Source organism: Panthera tigris, chromosome C2 (genome assembly GCF_018350195.1).
Source record: "Panthera tigris isolate Pti1 chromosome C2, P.tigris_Pti1_mat1.1, whole genome shotgun sequence".
Classification (NCBI taxonomy): domain Eukaryota; kingdom Metazoa; phylum Chordata; class Mammalia; order Carnivora; family Felidae; genus Panthera; species Panthera tigris.
Genome location: NC_056668.1, coordinates 108170066 through 108193595, shown reverse-complemented (window position 1 = coordinate 108193595; position 23530 = coordinate 108170066). Strand labels below are relative to the sequence as shown.

Below are 23530 nucleotides of genomic sequence, written 5' to 3'. Positions count from 1 at the left end.
TATTTTCAATGAGGTCTTGGTCTTAAAGACTCAAAAGAAGGAAGGAAGCCAACAATTTTAAGAGGGTGCTATATAGATATAACAGAAATATGCTCAAAATGCTAAGAGCAGAGAAAGGAGCATTTAAATCAGTGTAACAGTAAGTTTGCCAGAGGGATAATGTTTAAGCAGTCTTGTAGAATGAATAAGAATTAGACACGTGGAGTAATGAGGAAGAGTGTGCCGGGCAGAGGAAACAGCATATGCAAGGTAGGGAGATATGAGAGAACTGGGGTCACCAGAGGATCTGAAAGACAAAGAAAGAACCCTCCATCTCTGTGGAGCATTGGTGGAAGAAGACCCTGGAAGAGAAAGAAGAGGCCAAACCTTGAAGGGCACTTAAGACATGACTGTGTACTACAGGGAGATTTTGAAGGACTTTAAGAATACAACATCATGCTTATAGTTTCAGAAAGGAAAACATTGCACCAGTGAGGACAATGTCCCAAAGAGAAATAAAGAGAAGGCAATGGAGTCAAAAGATAATTTAGAAAGTATAACTGACAAGAATTGGCTGAATTTAGAATGACTCAGTTTTTGGCTAAAGACACTGACTAGGTGAGTGCTACTCCTAACTAAAAGGAAATAAAGAGGGGCGCCTGGGTGGCGCAATTGGTTAAGCGTCCAACTTCGGCTCAGGTCATGATCTCACGGTTTATGGGTTCAAGCCATGCATTGGGCTCTGTGCTGACAGTTCAGAGCCTGGAGCCTACTTCGTACTCGGTGTTTCCCTCTCTCTCTGTCCCTCTCCTGCTCTCTTTCTCTCTCTCTCTCTCTCAAAAATAAATGAACATTAAAAAAAATTGGAAGGAAACAGAGCAAGAGAAGGTTCGGCAGAATGAAATGCTGACTTTGGCTTGAGATGTGAGCTCCATGATGGTAGGAGTCATCTCTTTTGTTCAGGGTCGTGCCTCTCTGCACCTGTTACAGTATGCCTGACTTAGAGTAGGCACCATTAAATATCTGAATAAATAATGACATTTGTTGATTCCGAGGTATGTATGGGACACTCAGATGAATTTTTACTAAGAATTTTGCTACACACCTCTGAAACTCAGGTAAAAGTTCTGGACATATAATTAAACAACCCAAAAGGAGAACAATGGCAACAACTTAAGAAATAGTGACTAAAGGAATGAGGAAATGGAATAGAAGACCATAGGCCAAACAAACAAAACCAAGAGAGAAGCAATGACAGCATAGAGGAGAATGTTATAATAGAAGCCCCAAAAAAGCAAGTATTGAGGAGAAAAGAGTCACCATTATCCAATGCCAAGGAGGAGTCAAGTAACACAAGGATGCTAGACACTTCAGTATATATAGGACCATCCAGCAAGTCTGAAAACCTAGCTGTTACTATTTTACTGTATGTTAATATAATATCAACAAACTCTTTATCATGTACAGTAACCTGTGTTTCCAAACTTTACGAACACTCTATAGAAATTTTGAGGTCAGTCTTTGCAAGAACATGCTTCAAGGAAGCAATGTCTTGAGAGAGAATGGAGTACATAATAAATGGAGCATGAGAAAGTACAAACATGGAGCCCTTATTATTTGCTCACAATGTTTTGTTGGCAAGGAGGGAGAGAATGAGGGGAGTAGAAAGGGAGATGAAGACTCAAGGCAAGAGTGTGTGGTGTCGTAGTCATGGGACATCAGCCAATGCTCTCTATGCTGGCTTAGCTCCCAACTGTCGCTATACTTACTCATTCTTCACAAAGGCATGCCTGTTGATGGTCTCCACAACATCTCTGAAGAGAATTTTTGAAGTGAGAGTATAACCGTGGTGTACTACTGGCTCTCCATCTGGGCCATCCCAACAGTCAACTGTCAAAAACAGAACTTCACATCAACAACACAAAGTTTCTGGTTTTGCTAATATTGCTGGCAATATCAGACAAACATTATTTTACTATTTGAGATTATGCCTACTATGATGATGACAAAGATGTCAAACGGAGAGATGGGTGTTCTGGCATATTTATCAGAATAAGGAATTAAAGATAATAAGTGATTTGTTTCTGAGTACTTACAGTTAACAAAGATGTCACATTCACAAGCAGCCCAGCATTTACCAAGAATGCTCATTAGAAATCGATCTAAATCCAATCAAGAGGCCCAAGGGTAGTGATATTTCTTAACAGGTTGCTCCTCTAATTTCACTTCTTCCTCTTCAGTTTACTAAGGTCTTTTAAGAAGCTGCAGTGGCCCTCCCAAATCGATAACAGGGTTTTTCATTACTCCTCACTTAAACTCATTAGGTTTCTATTACATTTTCATTTTATTAATTCCACAATAGCTCTAAAATAACACTGACTTCCTAAGTTCAAATCCTCAGGCCCTGCCAAGATTCATATCAACATGGGCAAATGATTTAATCATTTAAAGCCTTGCTTTCCTCACCTATGAAAGAAAATCATGGTAGCATTTGCATCATAAGTTTGAGTGATGACTAAGTATATGTAAAGCTGCTTATAATACTGCATGATACATAGTAATTATGATTGTTGTTGATAATGCTGATACTGTTATATGTATAGACAGCTTCACTGGCTCCCAGCTAGAGAAAGACAACCACTTCCTCACCATCCACCCTTAGAGTTTGTCTTCTTTGTTTTACACTCTACCACCAGACTAGTTTCTCAAAACAATGCTTTCACCACGTTGTTCCTTTGCTCAGAAGCCTACTCAGTGCATAACACAGCATCCAACACATACACAGTAGGTACTCAGTAGACACAGGCTGAATTTATTAATATCCTGTAGCTCCTCCTGCCTGCTTAACCCCAAGGTCCTTATCTCTTGTACTACAGACTGGCTAGCCCTTCACTCAGTCTGTATCCACTTTCGCCCTGGCACACACCTGGACTACACTGCCCAGCCTTCCCTTCCAGGAGGGTGTGGCATCGAATTGTGGGCAGAAATTATGTGCACCACTTCCAGGTCTGGTCTGTGAAAACTTTCCCTACAAAGCCATCCAGACTTTCTCAGCTTCTGCTATCACTGCAGAAGACATGTGCTGAAGATGGCATGGCCACAAGATGGAAAGAGCCCAGACCCCTAAATCATTGCTTGAAAGACTCACCTGTAAGGAACACCTATTTTGGACTTTACATAAGCAAGAAATAAACTTCCTCTGTTTCAAGGAACAGAGATTTTAGGTTTAATTCTTAAAGGAACCACCGTTGCCTTAATTAATATCCTAGCTTCTGTCTGACAAATCGATCTTATTTTCTCCTACCCCTGAACTCACAGACTTGTTCTTCCGTTACACACGTTTCCTCACATAGGATCCTACCTCCATGATTTTGTGTCTTTCATTTAAGGCCAACCAAAATGCCCTCTTTCACTTTCCGTATCTAAATCCCAGTCAAGGCTAAGCTAGGACCCCCCAAAGAATCCTGCCAGCTCTCATGACATTGCCCTTCCTTGTGGTAGTCTGGTAGCTCTGGTTGCCAGAGCCGAGAGAAATCAAAAATCTAGACATTACTCCTGTGAATTTTCCCAATTTTTAAATATCAGCAATTAATCTAGTTTTTAAATTACAACATGAGCCAAACATTCTTTGGCTAATGGAATGCCAGTTAAAATTCTGACTTTTAATTAGGGCCAGACATTTCATGACTACACCTGTTCTTTATTTTAGTACCTTCCTCATATGTGTGCTTTGTATACTATGTCAGGAGATGCTATGTTTATTTATTCTAATACTTTCAAATTGTTCACCATAACCATAATGTGATTTGATGGTAAATTTTATGTGTCAACTTTGCTAGACTATGGTGCCCACTTATTTGATCAAGTACCAGTCTAGATGTTGCTGTAAAGATATTTGTTAGATGTGATTAACATTTAAATCAATAGATTTTGGGTAAAGTAGATTATGCTCCATGAGGTGGGTGGGCCCCATCAATTAGTTGAAGGTCTGAAGAGTAAAGACTCCCATTTCCTGAAAAAGGAATTCTTCTAAAGACTGTAATGTAAGTCTCCAAACTACTGGCATGCTATACAGATTTCAGACTAGGAAATCCCCATGATCACATAAGCGAATTTATTAAAATCATTCTTCCTCTCTCTCATATATAAGAGAGAGATCCCATTAGTTCTGTTCCCTAGTACAGTCACCTATATTACAATTAAACATTGGCTATAAATTATCCTTAGGGGAAAAAATGAAAAAGGTAAAAGGAGAAAAAAATTTTCAAGGTTAACACCATAGGAATATAAAAAACAAATTTTAAGAATAAAGATGCCATTGAGAAGATCAAAGGTTTGGAGATACTAGCATGAAGAACTGTATTATTCCTTTGGGACTGCAAATCAGGTCAAATGTATCAAAGACATTTTCTAAGAAGAGAAGCTCCATCCATCTTTTGACATGTACTTGATATTCTTTAATTTGTCTTTGGATATGGGTGTGGAAAGAAGGCGGAGATATTTCAAAGGTACGTAATTTGATTAATTTATACTATGATTTAGCCCCCTTGTGGAGGAAAGGCGGCATAACGGTTCCTCATAAATGAACTAATACCCTTTCAAAAAGAATGAATGTAGACAAGGCAATGCTATGTCTTATTTGATTGTCATGTACACATAAAAATAGCTCTTAAACCACATGGATCATGAAATAAGGTGCTCTTTTCCTATTATTTATAAACATAGGCAGAATATCCATAGTCAAGGACAGCTCTTCTAAAAATGTTCACACTTCAGATCTATTTCATCATCTATCCGGTGAATAAGGATAACCACACTCCCAAATGGTACCAGCATCCTAACATGTGGCAATCATAGCCAAGTTCAAATGACAGGGAAGTTTCCTGTAAGAACCAATGCTGTAATGGGAATGCTAGCAAGGTAGAAACCCTCTAACTAATTCCCATGCCCACAAAACTGCCAGTGGCCCATTTTTCAATCACATCACACATTAGAGCCCCCCGAAAGCACTTGGACAAAGAGGTGGTTAGTTCTGCAGCCTAGACGAGCAGCTAAGATGACAGCTTTTCATAATGGAACTTAAAAGTACTCCATCCTGATAGCACTTCCAGAGATAACAGGAAGGGTTGTAAACCAATTATAGCAGTGATGCAACATCAGTTCCATAATGAGAGTGAAAATCCCCTGGACAGAACATCCATATTTATTAGGCAACTTGGGCTGAAAATCAAGGGAAGGTAAGGCCATGTAAAAAGTGTTCTCAAATTGATTTGCTGACAAGCCCACTTCACCAAAAAAGACTTATTAGTCTTCCCCAATACTCTCTATGTATCTTTACCAAAGACATTCCTACAGCTGTACTAATGGAGATGGAAAACACAACATTATAAAACCAGAAGCTTGAAAGTGGAGAGATTCTTCAGGTCACAATACCATGAAGAACCTGTCCAGAATCATTATTCTCTACCTTGAAGTGCTATCCTTGGCAAAAGCTGCTTCAGAAAAATGTCTGTGGTAACCGAGATTTTCAATCCATGACCTGCTACACTCTATACATCAGGTTCTTTAAATCTTAGCTCCATCTATTTAGGAGTAAAAACAGCTTCATCTGGACCCAAGGTAGATGACATATCACTGGGTATATATACACTGATGTCTCCAGGTCCAAACTTCAGATGCGAACTAAGATCTCGAAAGCACAGCGCTGACAGAAGTTGTTAGGAAAGTACAAAAGATCATGTCATCAAATTCTAAGTCTTTGGGAACATCTAGTCAGACAGTAGTCCTAATCTTGAACCAAGCAAATTCCTTCTTCTCAAGCCAACGTCCCCTCAGTGCTTCACTTCAGTTTTTCTAGCTTTCCTTATGTGACTGATGACTGTCATTTGATCCGTGTTAGGGCTGATCATGCCATTCAAACTTCCTCCTCCAAAAAGCACATAGACTTCCCAGGGAAAAGTGGAGCAGGGGAGTTAAATCAACTTGAGTTAAAACCTCAGGTTGCAAGCTTCCCAGCTATGGAAACTTGAGCCACTTAACCTACTCCAAGATGGGGTATCCTCTTAAGGAGATTATTCTATCCCCCTTAAGGCTGTAAGAATCAAATGAGAATGTATAGAAAGCACTCACTCAGGACCTAACTCACAAAAGGGGCTGAAATCATGGTAGTTCCTTCCTACAGTACATTCAAAGCCAAAGTGATAACCCTAATTTGGAACAGGAAATAGGTCAAGGACAAAGCTGATCAAGTCTCCCAAGCAAAGATAATTCTTGTCCTCAACAAAAACCTTCCAGAAATAGTAGTTTGACTTTCACTGTCCACTTACAGATTATTTCAACAGAAATAACTTCAAGTAAACCAAATACAAGGGGAGGGATTTACTGACATGAACTGGTAAGGGAGATATTTGACAGATTGCGTGTCCTTTAAAATTACACCGTAACTGTATATATCTTCAGCTTGTGTGAATATCTGGAGCAGACAAGCTCCTACTAGAAAAGGAGAGCCAAGTAGCTTCTTTCTATTACTTTGGTGAATGGCAGTTAGGAAGAAAGAAGGGACGTACAAGGGAAGGCCCATATTCAATAACATCTACTGCACATAATTTCTAAACATTCTCATTTTAAAATCAAAAGACACTAAAAAAGGCTAAGACTAAAAATCATTTGTACCTTGCTATAAATTGTCTTAATCAGATAACTTTCCTTCTTAATAGGCAAAACTAAGCTGGAGGATTAGATGTTCTAATTCAGTATAAGGAGTTGATCATGGGAACACGGTTGGGCTTGGGTAGGACGCTGATTTTTGACTAAAAAAGCAAAAAAGAGAAGACCAGGTACCTGGAGGACCTGAAAAGCAAAATAAATACCATACGGGACACAGCACTTAACAAAATTGCAAAACTGTCTGGAGTTAACTATCATTTCATGGAGTCACTACAAGTCATTTTCCATACTTGGCCTCCAAGGAAATGTCACCATTTAAGATGATAGGCAACCATCACTGTGAATCCAAAGAGGCTTTTTGCCCAGGGAATCTCTGTGCATGTCAGACATGTAAAACTTCCTGAGTACTGAATGAACAAAGGGTTGAATAATGGCTGAGAGCAGAATGTCATCTCGAGATCTTCTAAAAGGTTTTTCTTTATGTTAATATTTTATAAGCATCTTCATTAGTTGCTTAAGCTACTCAATTGTCAGTCACTCATTGTCAATAGGTGCTCTCTGCATTGACTGCAAAAATGACATCTCTTAAACCATAAATTTCCAGAACACTAAATTTGTAGTGGTTCTAACTGCTCTGTATGTAGACAGTTCTTAATGCCTGTCCAGTTTTAAAATGTTAATTGACCCTGATAACATGTCAGAAACTATATGACAAAGGCCCATCTAGTTACTAGCCTTATCACCCTATTGCTTTATTCATTTCCCCTACACTGTTTCACCAGCCCAGGATGTGCTGTTATCTACTGCTAACTCCCAGCACATCCCCACCAAAAAGTGATTCCCCTTTGTTCCATGGAATCTCCATTCCATCACAAACTCCCTTCTATCATCCTACTCTTTTTGGAATTCTCTTTCAACCTCCTCATCTTAACAATCAGCTTACCTTGGAGGACACTACTTTTCTCCACAGATGTTTTTTAGTGTAAATCACAGACCAAGAGTCATTCTCTAGGGCTTTTTTTTTTTTTATTTTTATGTCTAATTTGTTTATTTTTTTTAAATATGAAATTTATTGTCAAATTGGTTTCCATACAACACTCAGTGCTCATCCCAACAGGTGCCCTCCTCAGTACCCATCCGGCATCAACCCTCAGTTTGTTCTCAGTTTTTAAGTCTCTTATGTTTTGGCTCCCTCCCTCTCTAACCTTTTTTTTTTCTTCCCCTCCCCCATGGTCTTCTGTTAAGTTTCTCAGGATCCACGTAAGAGTGAAAACATATGGTATCTGTCTTTCTCTGTATGACTTATTTCACTTAGCATAACACTCCAGTTCCATCCACGTTGCTACAAAAGGCCATATTTCATTCTTTCTCATTACCACGTAGTATTCCATTGTATATGTAAACCACAATTTCTTTATCCATTCATCAGTTGATGGACATTTAGGCTCTTTCCATAATTTGGATATTGTTGAAAGTGCTGCCATAAACATTGGGTACAAGTGCCCCTATGCATCAGCAGTCCTGTATCCCTTGGGTAAATTCCTAACGGTGCTATTGCTGGGTCACAGGGTAGATCTATTTTTAATTTTTCTCTAGGCCTTTATTGCTATTTTTAAACATTTTTTCTCCTACATCCATTAAGAAAAAAAAATCTCCTTACTTTTGAACCTCACTTTATCCAACTCTACCTTTCTGTAATCTTCCAAGTGTCTTTCCTATAGTATTTTTTTTTTTGCATTTAAATATCTGGCTTAGTTTTTAATCTCCAACTGTTAATCTTTAAAATTTTTAACATTTAATCTACCTGTCAACATCCTTTGTGAGGTAAAAGTACAGGTGGGCAACTTACTCCATCTTTTTACTTTTGACCTCTCCAATGCTAACAGTCCCATCCTCACTCTACTTCATTCATGCCCACCCATGACACACCCTGGATACAGTCGTCACCTGTAACTACGTCCAAAAGCCCGCGCTCTGTGATAACAACTCTCTGCTCTTCTTTTGTGTGTGTGTGATGACAACTTTCCCCATATTTCTATTTCTTGGAGTTTTCTAGTTTCCTTACCTCATTAATGGCCCCTTATTCATTTATTTTCCTTTCTTAGACTCACCGACCTACTGACTACTTACTTAAGAGTGCTCACCAACACCTTGAAGATATTTTATATGACCTAGAAATCTAGAGGCATGGGTCAATTTTATAATCTATCTTCACTGCTCCTATATCTAATCTGATGGGAGTGAGGTGGAAAGAATCTAAACATGCAGATCTTGTATAACAAACAGACTGTTTTAAGACTGTTTTTGAAACTAGCTAGGAACTTTCCCAGTTTATCTTGTCAACTCCTCTCCCGTTGTTTGTTGATCTTCTTAAGCCTCCAAGCTAACTTCCACTCACTTTACACTTAGTAGATGATGCTCTCATCCCAGAGAAAAGACAGGCTATCAGACATGAACCCTTTCAAAATCTGGTCCCCTTATCCCATCTAAAAACAAAACCTGAGTCCTCATTTTCTCTTCTTCCAAGTGTCAAAATCTCCCAAACTTGTATCATCCAGTTTTCTTCTACTGCAGAAAAATGCCAAGTGACTAACCCATAGCAGATTAGCTACCCCCAACTTCTCACTAACATGTCACCAAAACTATCTATCAAAAGACACCAGAGGCATCTGGGTGGCTCAGCTGGTTGAGCATCCAACATCAGCTCAGGACATGATCTCACAGTTTGTGAGTTCTAGCCCCATATCAGGCTTGCTGCTATCAGCCCAGAGCCCGCTTCGGATATTCTGTTCCCTTCTCTCTCTGTCCCTCCCCTAATCCTGCTCCTACCCTCACTCTCAAAAATAAATAAAACATTAAAAAAAATTTTTTTAAGACACCAATAACCTCCTAGCTGTTAAATGCAACCAGATTGGATAATTAATTTTACCTTATTTTACTTTTCTGTTGCATGGGAAATTTATGACCATTTCATCCCTTAGGACCCAGTGACCATTCTAAGTTAATCCCCATTGGTTAACCTTGCTCTTCCTACATCTAAATGCTGGATCACTTCACTACTCAGGCCTCATTCACTTGTCCACTCATCTCTGTAAGTGATCTTGTACACTTTCATGATCTCAAATATCACATACAAAACTCAGAATTATGGAGTGCCTGGGTGGCTCAGTCAGTTGAGTGTCCAACTCTAGATTTCAGCTCGGGTCATGATACCAGCATTGTGGGATCGAGGCCCATATCAGGCTCCACACTGAGCATGGAGCCTGCTTAAGATTCATTCTCCCTCTCTCTCCCTCTGACCCTCTCCCCAATTCGTGGTCTCGTTCTATAAATAAATAAATAAATACATACATACATACATACATACATACATTCATACATTCATACAGAAATACAAAAGTAAAACACAGAATTAAATTATCTTTATCTTGCCTGGATCTTTCCACTGAGTTCAGATTTTATTATCCAACCGACTGATAAAAATGTCCACGTAAATGTTACAAAGTCACTATAAACTCAACTGATGGAAAACTGAACTCGTTAATGCTCTTCCCCCCAGATTTCCCACATAATGTGAGGGCACCATTCATTTACTACAGCTCTCACCCTCATTCCTTACATCCTTTACTTCTTGCATTGGGTCCTGCTGAGTTTACTTCTTTAATATCTATGCAATTGTCTCTCCAACTCACTCGGTCCAGTGAACCCTTCCTTGGAATCACTGTAATAGCCTTCCTACCATTCTCTTTGCTCTATCTAGCTTCACTCTTCTTCCCTGCCACAAACACATATTCTAAAAAACTTGTCCTCCCACACAGTGACCCAAATGATCTTTCTAAACTGCAAGTCTGATCATATCACCATATGTATGAAAACCTTTCAATGAACCCGTTACCAAAAGCTAGAGCTGAAATTTCTCACTACAGCACTCAAATCCTTTACCTCTTTATGACTGACCCAAGTTTATTTTCCCAGCCTACCTATTTCTCATTGCATTTTATTTCACATCTTACTCTTTGTACCAACACTTCTCAATATGTGTATGATTTTCCTGGAGGAATTCTCATGTTGTACTACTGTTTTTAATGGCCACCCAGTCTATAAGATTGTCAGCTCCTTGAAGGCAGAAACCATGTCCTATATCTGTGTCCTCACAATCAAGACCCCACAAGAAATTTAATAAATGTTGCTGACTGATGAAGTGTCTCAAAAAAAAAAAAAAAGTTATCCTGAACTATCTTTGTCATTGTTTAAATTAAAAAAAATCTTTCTAGGAAAACTTTCATTTTCATCACAATTTTTTAGCAACTGAAGGTGTGCTTCCTAACTTCTAGTACATCCCTCTCTCTCTCCTCCTGATTGGATAATAAGGAGGATCCAGAGAGCATCATGAGTAAAGAATGACTCTACAATAAGCAGAAAAATGGTTCTGATTAGTGTGAGTACATATTTTAAGTCTCCATCAACACACAGCAGAGCTCAGACGAAGCACAAACCTTCCACACAGCGACAGCCCTCTTGTAGCACCCGTGCGTACATGTCCACTTTGGACTGGGAAAGGAGCTGGTCCCCCGTCAGGTATGTGTTGTGAGAGGAAGCGATGTAGTAGTTGCACAGAGGCTGATCCATGTCCTGGTACACTTCATGGTGCAATGGATTAAATATGTCACAAGCAGGACTACGCATGAAGTTCGTGAACCCTTTGGAAGAAAGAGAGAGTAAAGTACTTTAGCTTTCAAAGTGTACTTAACTGACTCCATCAGGGACAACAGAGATCAAAGTATGTTCATAGCAGGGCACCTGGGTGGCTCAGTTGGTTAAGCGTCCAACTTTGGCTCAGGTCATGATCTCATGGTTCATGAGTTCGGGCCCCACGTCAGGCTCTGTGCTCAGAGCCTGGAGCCTGCTTCAGATTCTGTGTCTCCCTCGTCTTTGCCCCTTCCCCACTCATGCTCTATTTCTCTCTCAAAAAATAAACATTAAAAAATCAGTTCAGGCTCTGTGCTGACAGCTCAGAGCCTAGAGCCTGCTTTGGATTCTGGGTCTCCCTCTCTCTCTCTGCTTCTCCCCACTTCACACTCTGTCTCTCTCTTTCTCTCTCAAAAATCAATAAACATTTAAAAAAAATTTTTTTAATTAAAGTATGTTTTAATGATTATCTTACTTACTTACACTCAGGACAGGTACTATGAGGAATACTAAGGCAATGAGAGATTTGATTCAGGTCATATAGTGTTAAAAACTGAAACATGACTGGGGAATAGCAATGTGAACATAACCTACAGAAAAATAAGTAGGCTTTTCAAGAATTTTGATTGAGTATGAGAGAGGGCTTACTCCAAAGCCATTCAATAGCTACTGAACTCAAGCTAGGATTATGCAGCATGACCTAATGGATTACTGATGCAGTGTTAAAGCAATTTTTACACAAAGTGATACACTGTGCCACCATCAGTTTGATAAGTTATTCATTTAAAAAACAGTACTGTTAGTGCCATGGGTGAAGTAATAGGTCAAAAGTTAGGCACAGCCTAAATTGAGAGTGTGGTTATTTGACTTTGAAATTGGTTTCGGAAGATGCTGCTAATAGCTAGCACATTTGTAACTTTAAAATAATGTTTAAAGATTATGCAGAAATACAGACAACAAAGTGATGGTTGCCAGAGGGGAGGGGGATGAGCGGTTGGACAAAATGGGTGAAGGGGAGAGGGAGGTCCAGGCTTCCAGTTATGGAATTAACAAGTCATAGGAATAAAAGCGCAGCTTAAGGATTAGAGTCAATGATATTGTAATAGCGACGTAATAAGACAGACAGTAGCTACACATAGCATAAGCTATACATTTGTAAAATCACTAAGATATACCCCCAGAACTAGTGTAGCACTGTGTATCAGCTATACTCAAACAAACAATTTTGTAGAAAACCCGATCAGTTTTTCTACAGTTTTTCAAAACATAATACCTAGGTAGAAGAGGCATTCATTAATACATGAATAAATACTTGAATGACCACAAGTACTTAAGTGGAATGACATTCCAATTTATCAGGTTAAATTGCTTCAAGTCTTCAAGAAACTGTATCTGTATCTGTAAATATCCTCTGAGACTCTGGAGAATTTCTTCATGCCTATCTTCATGACAATAATGTAGAAATCATGTTTAATTCCATTTTGGGGGGCCCACCAAGCAAAACATTCATTTCTTGGTAAAGAAAAGGCCCAAATTAGTTTCTCTTCTCTAGGTGTTTTAAAATGTTTCTTAATATATATAAGTTTTAAATTATTCCTTTCTTTTAATTACCCTCCACCGTAGGAAGTAAACATGTGGTACCAAACCTCCTTGTCCACACTAAGCCTGAAACCAGTGTGTGTGTGTGTGGGGGGGGCAGGAATCAAAAACAGTAAGATAAACCATGGCTTTGGATGGTCTTGAGGGCAATGGGGGGCCTTGGCGGTCCTTCATTAGATTATTGGTTCTGCCTGAAATTTGTTCTTCTCTTGGGTAGCAGCCTAAAATTTATTTCCCCACATATTTTAAGTATATATAACTTACACATACATGTAGCTATATTCACATTTATGTGCAAGATCCTTGAAGCTACATTCTAAGTATATAACTCTGGGCAAATTACTTAATTTCTTTGAGAGCTTCACTTTCCTCAACTATATAATGAAGTAGTTGTATTAACAAAATTTGTGGCTCCAACAATATCTCCACTGCTACCAACTAGGTAAAAACAAGTTCATTGCCAAGATTTTTAAAGAAACCTGTACTTTCAAAGTCACTAATGTCATAGATTAGTTATTTGAAGACCAAATTTCCTTTTTTGAAATCACCAGGTTGAATCTCTTTCCAAAATTTGCCATTTGAGAGAAGTCCAAATATTTCTTGGCATCTATCACCCACATGGTGGCATCAGGTTGACTTGCTTAGAGTAGAACATGCATATGATCATTGCCAAAGTAAGAGAAATAGCAATAGCATGGCATCTGTTTTATAGGAAAATATGTTGTTTTGTGAGTTTTATTTGAATCACCTGTAATCCATGAATATCTCCTGACTTCTTTTACTAAAAATTTTGCTAGAATTTAACTTAGCAAACTGAACTGAAAAATGAGAAATTAAGAAATTAGTTATTTTACCTTCTATGCCAAGAACATTTTTCGTCTTATTTTCTTCTGAAACTTCAAATTTCCTTATGATGTCAAGACAATAGTCTGTTGTCACATTGTTCATCTAAACAAAACAAAACATTAGTAGAGTACCTGCAATTCCATGAGATGTTTTCTTCTATGCTAAAAAGGCACATTGCTTAAGTATTCACGATATAGTGCAAAGTGATTTAATGAGCATTATTTGAGATTACTAGTGTCATAGCAACTTTATCTTTAGAAAATGATCTGAAACTTACCATGTTACCCTTCAGATTTAATCAGTGAAAACATCCCTTCAAGTAATAGACAAATGTATTCCATGAAGCAAAATTAATAAAATTAAATCAATAATCAGTGCAAATCCACTGTTAAAATCTACTTACTATAAGCTAGTAGCTATTTGCAAATTAATGTTTTCTACACAAACACCACAGTTTGCTAATCATAAATACATACAGAAAGAAAATGATCCCCTGACAAAACAGGATGTTCTAGGTAAATCCACTCATGGGTGTACATATCTACAGATCTTTCCACTGAATCACAAGAGCAATCTGCCATGGTGATTCAAGATCACAAAGGTTGGCAAGAGAAAATAAAACCAAAAACCTACATGAAGCAGCTAGCATAACAAAGTACTCTGGAGTTAGATGGCTTTTGTCCCAATTAGCCATCTCATATTATTAACAGTGGGATCTTGAACTAGTCACTTACCTTCTCTGTGGCTACCTTATAAGGTAGTTGTGAAAATGAAATGCATTACTATTAACGTGTGACATCAAAGAAGCAGTGCATGCTATTATTATTGAGGCTTTCTCAAGTTTGCTGCATGAACACACATACTTAGTGTCACTGGGCAAGGTACACTCTTCAGGAATAATTATTAAATAGCAACATGAAGGGTGTGATATTTTGATCAAAATTCCATTGAGTCCCACAGTCTAACAGTGACATTTAAAAATACTAATGAACAGTGATAGAGAAAGCTAATCTTGTGAGCCACTTCTCAATATTTCTCAAATATTCTATTATCTCTTAGGTTTGATGCTTATGTTTTAGTGAAATCTCATTTGTCTAAACAGTTTAAAAAATTTTTTTAAATATTTATTCATTTTTTTGAGAGACAGAGAGCACAAGCAGGGGAGGGGAAGAGAGAAGGGGAGACACAGAATCCAAAGCAGGCTCCAGGCTCTGAGCTGTCAGCACAGAGCCCGACGCGGGGCTTGAACTCATGAAACGCGAGATCATGACCTGGGGTGAAGTTGGACGCCTAACCGACTGAGCCACCCAGGCGCCCCTGTCTAAACAGTTTAAACAGCACTTAAACCTTCTGCAGGGGAACAAAAGCTTTGTTTTGCAGTTGTTGTTGTTGTTTTTTGTTTTTTGTTTTTTTTGGTTTTTTGCTGGCTTGAAATAACACAGAATGCTTCCCCTCCCTGCCCCCAAACTAGCTGCACAATGGCTGATGCATCCATTGAGCAAATTTTACAATCCTTCCTACATTCAGAGGCTTATATTACCAGACAACACCAGAAAATACCACAAAATAAATGAAATCATGATACCTGTAAAAACTCTACTGACCTAGTCAGGCTTTAAGCAGCTCATTAATTTGCCTGCTATATACTATCACATGCAATCTAAAAAATAAGTAATTTCTCACAAAATTTTATAAAATTGGGGTGCCTGGTTATTTCAGTTGGTTAAGTGTCTGACTTCAGCTCAAGTCATGATCTCACAGTTTGTGGGTTGGGGCCCCGCGCCAGACTCTGTGCTGACAGCCCGGAGCCTGGAGCCTGCTTCAGATTCTGCGTCTCCCTCTCTCTCTGTCCCTCCCCTACTTACTTGTTCTCTCTCTTTCTCTCAAAAATAAATAAGTAAACATTTTAAAAAATTGATAAAAAAAATAAAATAAAATTCACGTGCCATGGGAAGCCTGAGTTTACACTGCAATTATTTGGTTTATGAGGCTGTTTGTTCAGAGATGTAGGGGCCTTGTCCTAGACTTAGGTCTACCAGGAGCCCATGTTTGATGTAACAAACATCAAAAATATCATCCTGGGATAAAACTAATTGCAGTTGAGCAGAGAACATGTTATTGCTTCAAGATACAGGCAGAACATGTTAACAAAAAGCATCCTATTCGAGAAGTATTCAGTAAATTGATGAAAATATCAGTAGGCATTCTAGGAAGCTCACAATTCTCTGGGAATTATATAACAATAAATGGGAAATAATCCACTTCCTATCAAAATTCAAGTATTAAGGATTAACTCAGTGAAATACAGTAAAACCCCATAATAATGAGAAATGAAATGTACATGTCAATCAGTTTCCCTCCTTCCCCCAACTCCTGGTCTAATTTAAATAACCCCCAATAGCAAAATCCGGCATTTCACAAAACTGAATTTTTCGGACCTTACTTAAAAAGCCATTGTGAAATTCTACTGTATGAAAGAAGGTTCGACATAGGTTAATGCTCTTTACTGTTTCTTTCCCCTTTGTTTTGCTCCCTATACCACATAGCTAATAAGGTGAAATGGAAAAGAACTTCTCCCTACTCTACTCCTATTTCTCATGAAGTTTATTTGAAAGTTCTGTTTGCTATCAGTATCTGAGCCACTTGCTGTTTCCAACATGAAGGACTCTTCTTACTATACCAGGCAAGTAGTGCTAAGACTGCTTTAAAAATCCTGGATTTAACAATGATTCTTTACATTTAAATAATGTAGCCAATGCTGTGCAGTTTATAAAGAGCTTTTACACATAAAATCTTAAATAGTTCTTACAACAGTCTCATAAACATGGTGTTTTTATTCCCATTTTAAAATATGCAAATCTATGCTAGAAAAGGTTCACTATTTCAAAGTCACAAAACTAACAGGAGGCAAAATCAAGGTTCAAATTTCATTCTTCTGACTTCAAATCCAAAGCCTTTACTTTTACATTATACCTATTGTCTGGGTGTTTTTCTTCATCTCTACTGAAAAATCGAAACGCTAACTTTCAAAACGGATTGTTTTTTTCAATATAGCTGAAACTCCTGAATCTTCTTATTTTTTGAGATGCTTTAAACTGTCAAGTCAGTTACTATAATTTGACTTCCTTGATTATTCCAGGTTGGACTCCATTCTCTTGTCCTAGTTTGCTATAATACTTTAATCTCATCCAAAAAAGACTAACTGGCCCTCATATTAAAGGTCAATCCACTTCAGGTGGCCTAGTTGTAGAAACAAAAGTCATAGATCCCTATATAACAGTAGTATTCTGATACTAACATTTTATCCTCAGACTTCTTATAAGTTATCTGGCAAAGCTCTGACAGTGAGTATGAATTTCAAAACAAAGTCAGAAGTAAATAATTATATTTCTTATAGCTATGATTCCCAAAGCACACCAAATCCAAAATCATAGTATAATTTGCACAGAATTTTAATATTGCTAAACTCTTTTCATTTTTATCAAAGTAATATATATTCATAATTAAGTAAATCAAAACCAAGAAGCTTATGATTGAAAGCAGAATTTCCCCTCCTATATGGATAATCACTCTCCAAAAAAAATAATGTCAACATTTCTAGATATTTCTGTTGGAAGGAGTCTTTATATTCCGAATTGTTATGTTAATGATGCTATTTTCTATTTTTATACACCTTAAGCATTATCTATGGATGTTTTTATTGTGTTGGATAAAAAATTTAGCTTGTTTGAGCCAGCAAAACTAACTTTTTCCCTCTACCCCTCCACCTAGGATAGTTATATCTTAATTTTTTAATTTAATTGCTATTCAGTGTTGAATTATTCTGATTATGCAAGTGTTGGACATTGAGTCTATTGAATAATGACTGTGTTTCTTGAACATTTTTTGTTTTCAGTTTGTTAATTGCTGCTATTTCTACCCATTTGGTTAATTTTTAGTGTCCTCTCATAAATTCTTCCTCATGATGCTAATGGTGTCTCGATTACCAAGACAACAATCCATGAATTCCAATTTTTTATCCCCTATAAAGGTCGTCCTTCTTCCAGGTTGGTGGGATTCAGCACTTTATTCAGGTTTTGTTCTGACTTCATTCTGTCATTCTCATCAGAGAGTACTCAGAAAGTAAATTATTTATTTCTTGCTTGTATTTCTGTGTTCTTCCATGTGTGTTTTACTCTGCACGCACGTTCAGTTGACAGATTCACCAGGTAGAAAATTCTAAGTCAGAAATCATTGCTCCCATGTTTTTGGTTTCCAGAGGTGCTGTTAAGAAGTCTGATGCAATAGTGAATCTACTCCTTTTACAGGACCTGCCTTTGCTCATTAATTGGATCAGCGCTTTTTTCCCTCTCTCTTTCTGCAAACTTTTAGGGTTTTACTCTACCCTTGGCTTTGTGAAATTTCATTATCATTGGTCTCTTTTTACATCCAGTGTGCTTGGCACTGAGTGGCCCTGCTAGTCTAGAGAGTTCTACCTTTCCATGCTAGTCATTTTTTGTATGATTTATTTTATAATCTCCCTTCTATTTGTTCTTTTTTCTGTACCTCTGATTATTCAGAGTGGGCTTTCTGAATCAATCCACTATTTCCTTATCTTTTCTTTCTACTTTTCATTTCTTTGTGTTTGTCCTATTTAACGGGCAATGTTCTCTTTATCTTCTAAGCCACTTATTGAGTTTATTTCTCTGCTCTTTTTTTCCTCAGAACCATCTTTTCCCACAGCATACTGCTCTTGCTTCGTGGCTGCAATTTTCTGTTTCATCACTCTGATGTTAAGGGCAGTTTTTAAAATTTCCTTCTCCTTGCATTGCCTCTGTTTCCTCCAAGTTTCTCAATGCTATTTGTTTACCTTGGTCTCTGTATTTTATGGTCGAGGATTTCCTCAAACATGTGGTAAGCCTTGGCTATTTAAAACCCATTTTAAAATTAGCTATTGAAAAACGTATTTAAAATAAAGTCAGTAATAAATTGGTTGGAAGCTCTGTATTCACGAGCATAGCTGAGTGACTAGGGGGCTCGCTGTAGAATTCCCTGTCTGAACTATTTTATTAGATGCCTGATGCCTATATCTTCAGATTTTGGGGGTTTTCCTGGGACTGGTATATTAGTTTCCTAGGGCTGCTGTAACAAATTACCGCCAACTTGGCTTAAAACAATAGAAATTCATTCTCTCATAGCTCTTGAGACCAGAAGTCCAAATTCCAGGTGTGGGTAGAGTTGGTTCCCTCTGGAGACCCTGAGGGAGAATCTGTTCCATGCCTCCCTCCTTGCATCTGGTGGCTGCTGGCAAACCGTGGCATTTCTTGGCTTGGGGGCTTCATAAGTACAGCCTCTGCCTCCATGGCCTTCTTCTGTGTGTCTGGATCCTCTTTTCTGTCACTTGTAAGACCACTCATCATTGGATTTAGGGTCCACTCTAAATTTAGCATTATCTCATCTCAACATCCTTAATTTAATTATGTCTACCAAGACCCTATTTCCAAATAAGGTTACATTCAGAGGTACCGGGAGTTAAGACTTGGACTTATCTTCTGGGGCCACTATCCAACCCTCTATAGTTTGTCATAGTCTCCTATTTCCTACCTGTAATTTCCCTTATATAGAAACCTGGGAGCAGAGTGTTAGAAGAGGGTTATGGTTCTCCCACAGCACACAGACATTCATTTCACCCCTGTACTCATTACCTATCGCTCTGAAACAAGCCACCCAAACTTAGAAACTTAAAAACAACAACCACTGTTTTAAAATCACATTTATGCAGGATGGCAAGTGGGACCAGCTTTGGCTGGACAGTTATTTTGCTGTTCTCACCTACGGGTTATTCAAGTGCCTATAGGCACCTGGGCCCCTGACTACAGCTCAGTGTGTAAGGGGGCCTCTCTCACATGTCTGTGGTTGGTGCTGGCTGTTGGCCCTGGGCCTCTTTCTCTGAGTAGTGCCTCATCCACAAAACCTTGGCCTGGTTTCCTCACATGGTAGTCACACAATTCCAACAGGGCAAAAGTGGAATCATCAAGGCTCCCGGAGGCGTAGGTTCTTTGTACATCACATCTGCTACAATCTATTAGTCAAACCAAATCCCGAAGCCAGACGAGATTAAAGGGACAGGAAAACAGATGGGAGGAGAGGCAAAGTCACCTTGCCAAGGGGCATGCATATAGGAATTCACAGACTATCTACCACAATCCCCATCTTTTCAGTACTCAGGTGTGCCTGGTATGCCTCAGTGTAGACCCTTCTGGGCCATCTTTCTCCGGTTCTGACTTTTGCTTTTAGGCCAGGATGGAGGAGGGACAGTTGCTCTGCTGCAAGAAGTAGGAGACAGGATCTAGAGCCCTACTTCCAACCAGTGCTTGGGTTTTTGACCCCTTCTCACCTCGTATTTTCAAGAGCATCACGACTTCAATTGTTGAGCTTTTCTGGGGTTCCCCTGGGCTAATGAAATTACTTCATGGCTTCCTGCTCTGTGGGCTTGGGTTTCAGTGCTCTGAGGTCTCCTTTAAATCAGACAAATTTCAAGATTTTGTTGTTCCTGTCTCCTCCCCTGTTCTCTTTGTCCTCATAGTTTTATACAGAAGAAAAAGCCTCTTCCCTCTATTTTTGGTTAATTTCAGAAGGGAGTGGAGAAACATTTCTCAGTGAATGGCCCTTCAGTTTTCAACCAAATAAGTAAGAATTTTCCTCCCCACAATGGCTACCTCTAACTCATCTTGAAATTAAAACACAACTTTCAAAGCATTTGAAGGTATGACTCTTTCACAGAAAAATGCCATTTGGAACTATATTAAAGGCTGCAAAAATACTACAAGATGTAATTACTCTGAAAAGTCTCTCAATTGCTTCAACTGTGAATAATTAAGTAAATGAACAGAAACTCAGGAATGACTCTTAAAGGAATGCTTTTATGATGAAGAAAATGCGTTAAAAAAAAAAAAAAGATAAAGGTACACTAGCCCCAAAAGGGGTAGTTATAAGCAAAGAAGAGTTTCTAAGTATTTATCATAGAGAGGTAAGGTTAGAATGACCATGACTCTCACGAAATCATTCTGGATTCAGTAAAGAATAATGAAGGGAGATGGTACAAACAACACTGGTAATTGGATTAGAAGAATCAAGGGAATATTTTAGCGGAGAGTTTAAAGACACAAAAGGGGCAACTGTTAGAAGTGCCACAATGAGATAATGTATAGATCTATGTCAGATAAACGCAGTTACAATAAGAAGAGGGCCCTCCAGCATGAGATCAGTAAAGCTCTTAAAATTCCCCTGGAATTAATCACACATATGTATATTTCAGATGAAAGTGAAGCATAAACAGAAGCCTGCTTTTGGCTTATCCATGGAGATAGCCTTTGTGCTCAGGAAACAGCTAGCTGGTTTTTCAGACTATAAGGATGCTTCAATAGTCCTGCCTTCTCTTCTTCTCGCCTTAAGCCACAAGAAACAAAAGGATAGAAAGAGAGTAGAGGCTTGTTAAGAAAGGCTGTCAAGGGGGATGGGGGAATGAAATCCAATTATAGCTCCGGAACCAAAACTCTGAAAAAGCACTGAATATGAAACACATTCCGCCCCAGTGACGGTAAATGGAGAGTAAATCTGGAGGAGACATAGACTGACGGTAAATGGAGAGTAAATCTGGAGGAGACATAGACTGCCTTTTGGCAAACACAGGGGGGAAAATGAAACCAAAAAACCTCAACCAAACCTAGTACTCTGGAATCACAAGCTAGCGGATGTCAGTGATCTTTATCTGTGGTTGCAAGGAAGAATGAAAGAGAAATGTCAGCCAGCTGGTCTCTTCTAATTGGCACTTCTTCATGGATATAAAAGACAGAGAGAATTTCTCTTAGCACATACATGTTTTAAAAATGAAAGACGTAATCAAACAGCATTTGGACCTGTCAAAGGTATAAATTCAATTTTCAGAGGACTTCAGTGAAATAAAAGTCTGACCCATGGGCCAATATTTGATTTCAGATCATCTCTGACGTCACATATGGCCAGCAGTGATATTTTATTTCACAACTGAGTAAATCTGTAAGTTGAATACTCTGATGTCTACACCAATTTTATGCCATCAGAAATGAATGAATTACTGCCATATGAATGGTCAAATTGCCTCCAATTTGCTCCATTGTGAAAATCCCATTTTAAAATTCAAAATCCCACAAAACTCTTAACCAATGACTCTGATGCTGCACATTTTAGATTGTGTCCAATTTTTCTCTATTAATTTTTTTAATGTGTTTTATTTATTTTTGAGAGAGAGAGACAGAGTACGAGCAGGGGAGGGGCAGAGAGAGAGAGGGAGCAATTTTTCTCTATTTTAAAATGCACAAAGGGCACCTGGGTGGCTCAGTCGGTTAAGTGTTCGACTTCGGCTTAGGTTATGATCTCATGACTGGTGAGCTCGAGCCCCATGACAGGCACTGTGCTGACAGCTCAGAGCCGGCTTCCAATTCTGTATCTCCTTCTCTCTCTCTGCCCCTCTCCCACTCACACTCTCTTTCACTCAAAAATAAATAAACCTTTAAAAAAATTTAAAAATAAATAAAATGCACAAGTGGAGCACCTGGGTGGCTCAGTCAGTTAGGCGTTGGACCTCAGCTCAGGTCATGATCCTGTGGTTCGTGAGTTTGAGCCCCACATCGGGCTCTGTGCTAACAGCTCAAAGCCAGAAGCCTGCTTCAGATTCTGTTTCTTCTTCTCTCTGCCCACCCCTTCTCCCCGACTCACTCTCTGTTTCTGTCTGTCTCTCACTCTCTCTCTCAAAAATAAACATTAACAAAAAAAACTTTTTAATAAATAAATAAAATGTACAACTTTACATCCTTTTTTTTTTTCTGTACACAATTATTTCCTTAGAATGAACTATTAGAAGTAAAACAAATTGGTCAAAGTCTTATAAATTATATAAAATTTAATAATTAAACTATCTGATGGAAAGATTATACCATTCCACAACTTCACTAGAAATCTAAGAAATGGATATCACGTTTGATAGTATTTTTTTTTAACTTTTATATGTCTGGTGGGTGGAAAATGGTCTTTTCATTTTGTTATATATATTTGAATTACTAATGAAGGGTGAAATTTCATAGGTTTATTGAGTTTTTATGAAATTTTTCATGTTTCAAATGTTTTGCCTGTGTTTCTATTGGGTATTCATTTTTTTCCCCTCAACTGCCTGTGACAGTACTTTCCATATTCAGGAATTTCACTATTTCTCCCTTTGTGTGTTACAAATACCTAGTTTGTGCTAGACATTAACTTTATGGCATTTGATAAATTGGACCACATATAAACTTAAAGCTTCAAGACATTAATATTTTCCTTTATGGTTTATGCATCTCGATATATGATAATTTTTTAAAACTTTCTTTCAGAGTACACCCATATGTAGCTTCGAGTTAATTTAGAAAATTAAACTGGATACAGGTAATTATCCACCAGAAGCAGATGTCATAGAACACTGGCTTCTGTTTTCCCCAATTAAGTCTACTGGTTGAATGTCAATGTAACCAAAAGGAGGACAGAAACACATGCCCCTTAGCAAGTGACATCCGCTATTGCTATTCAAATGGACTAGGTTACTTCCACTTGTCCAAATGAACTTGAAGTCAGTAGCTTTAAATATTGTAATTTTAATTTGTCACATTGCTGTGCTTCTGAACATCTATGTCAAAGGGCCTTCACATTCATCATTACGATCAATGTCCAAGTTGACACTGTGAGATAGGAAAGGTAGATG

At 38.3% G+C, this 23530-nt stretch overlaps 1 protein-coding gene across 1 annotated transcript in view; it reads right to left on the bottom strand.

Moving 5' to 3' along the window:
* PLCH1 (phospholipase C eta 1) overlaps positions 1-23530 on the bottom strand; it is a 210221-nt gene that overhangs the window by 48043 nt on the left and 138648 nt on the right. Inside the window, exons 9-11 of the mRNA XM_042956323.1 lie at positions 13788-13881; positions 11142-11345; positions 1749-1869 (exon numbers count right to left, since the gene is read on the bottom strand). Of these exons, the coding sequence (XP_042812257.1) occupies positions 1749-1869; positions 11142-11345; positions 13788-13881 (419 nt within the window). The remainder of the gene's footprint in view (positions 1-1748; positions 1870-11141; positions 11346-13787; positions 13882-23530) is intronic.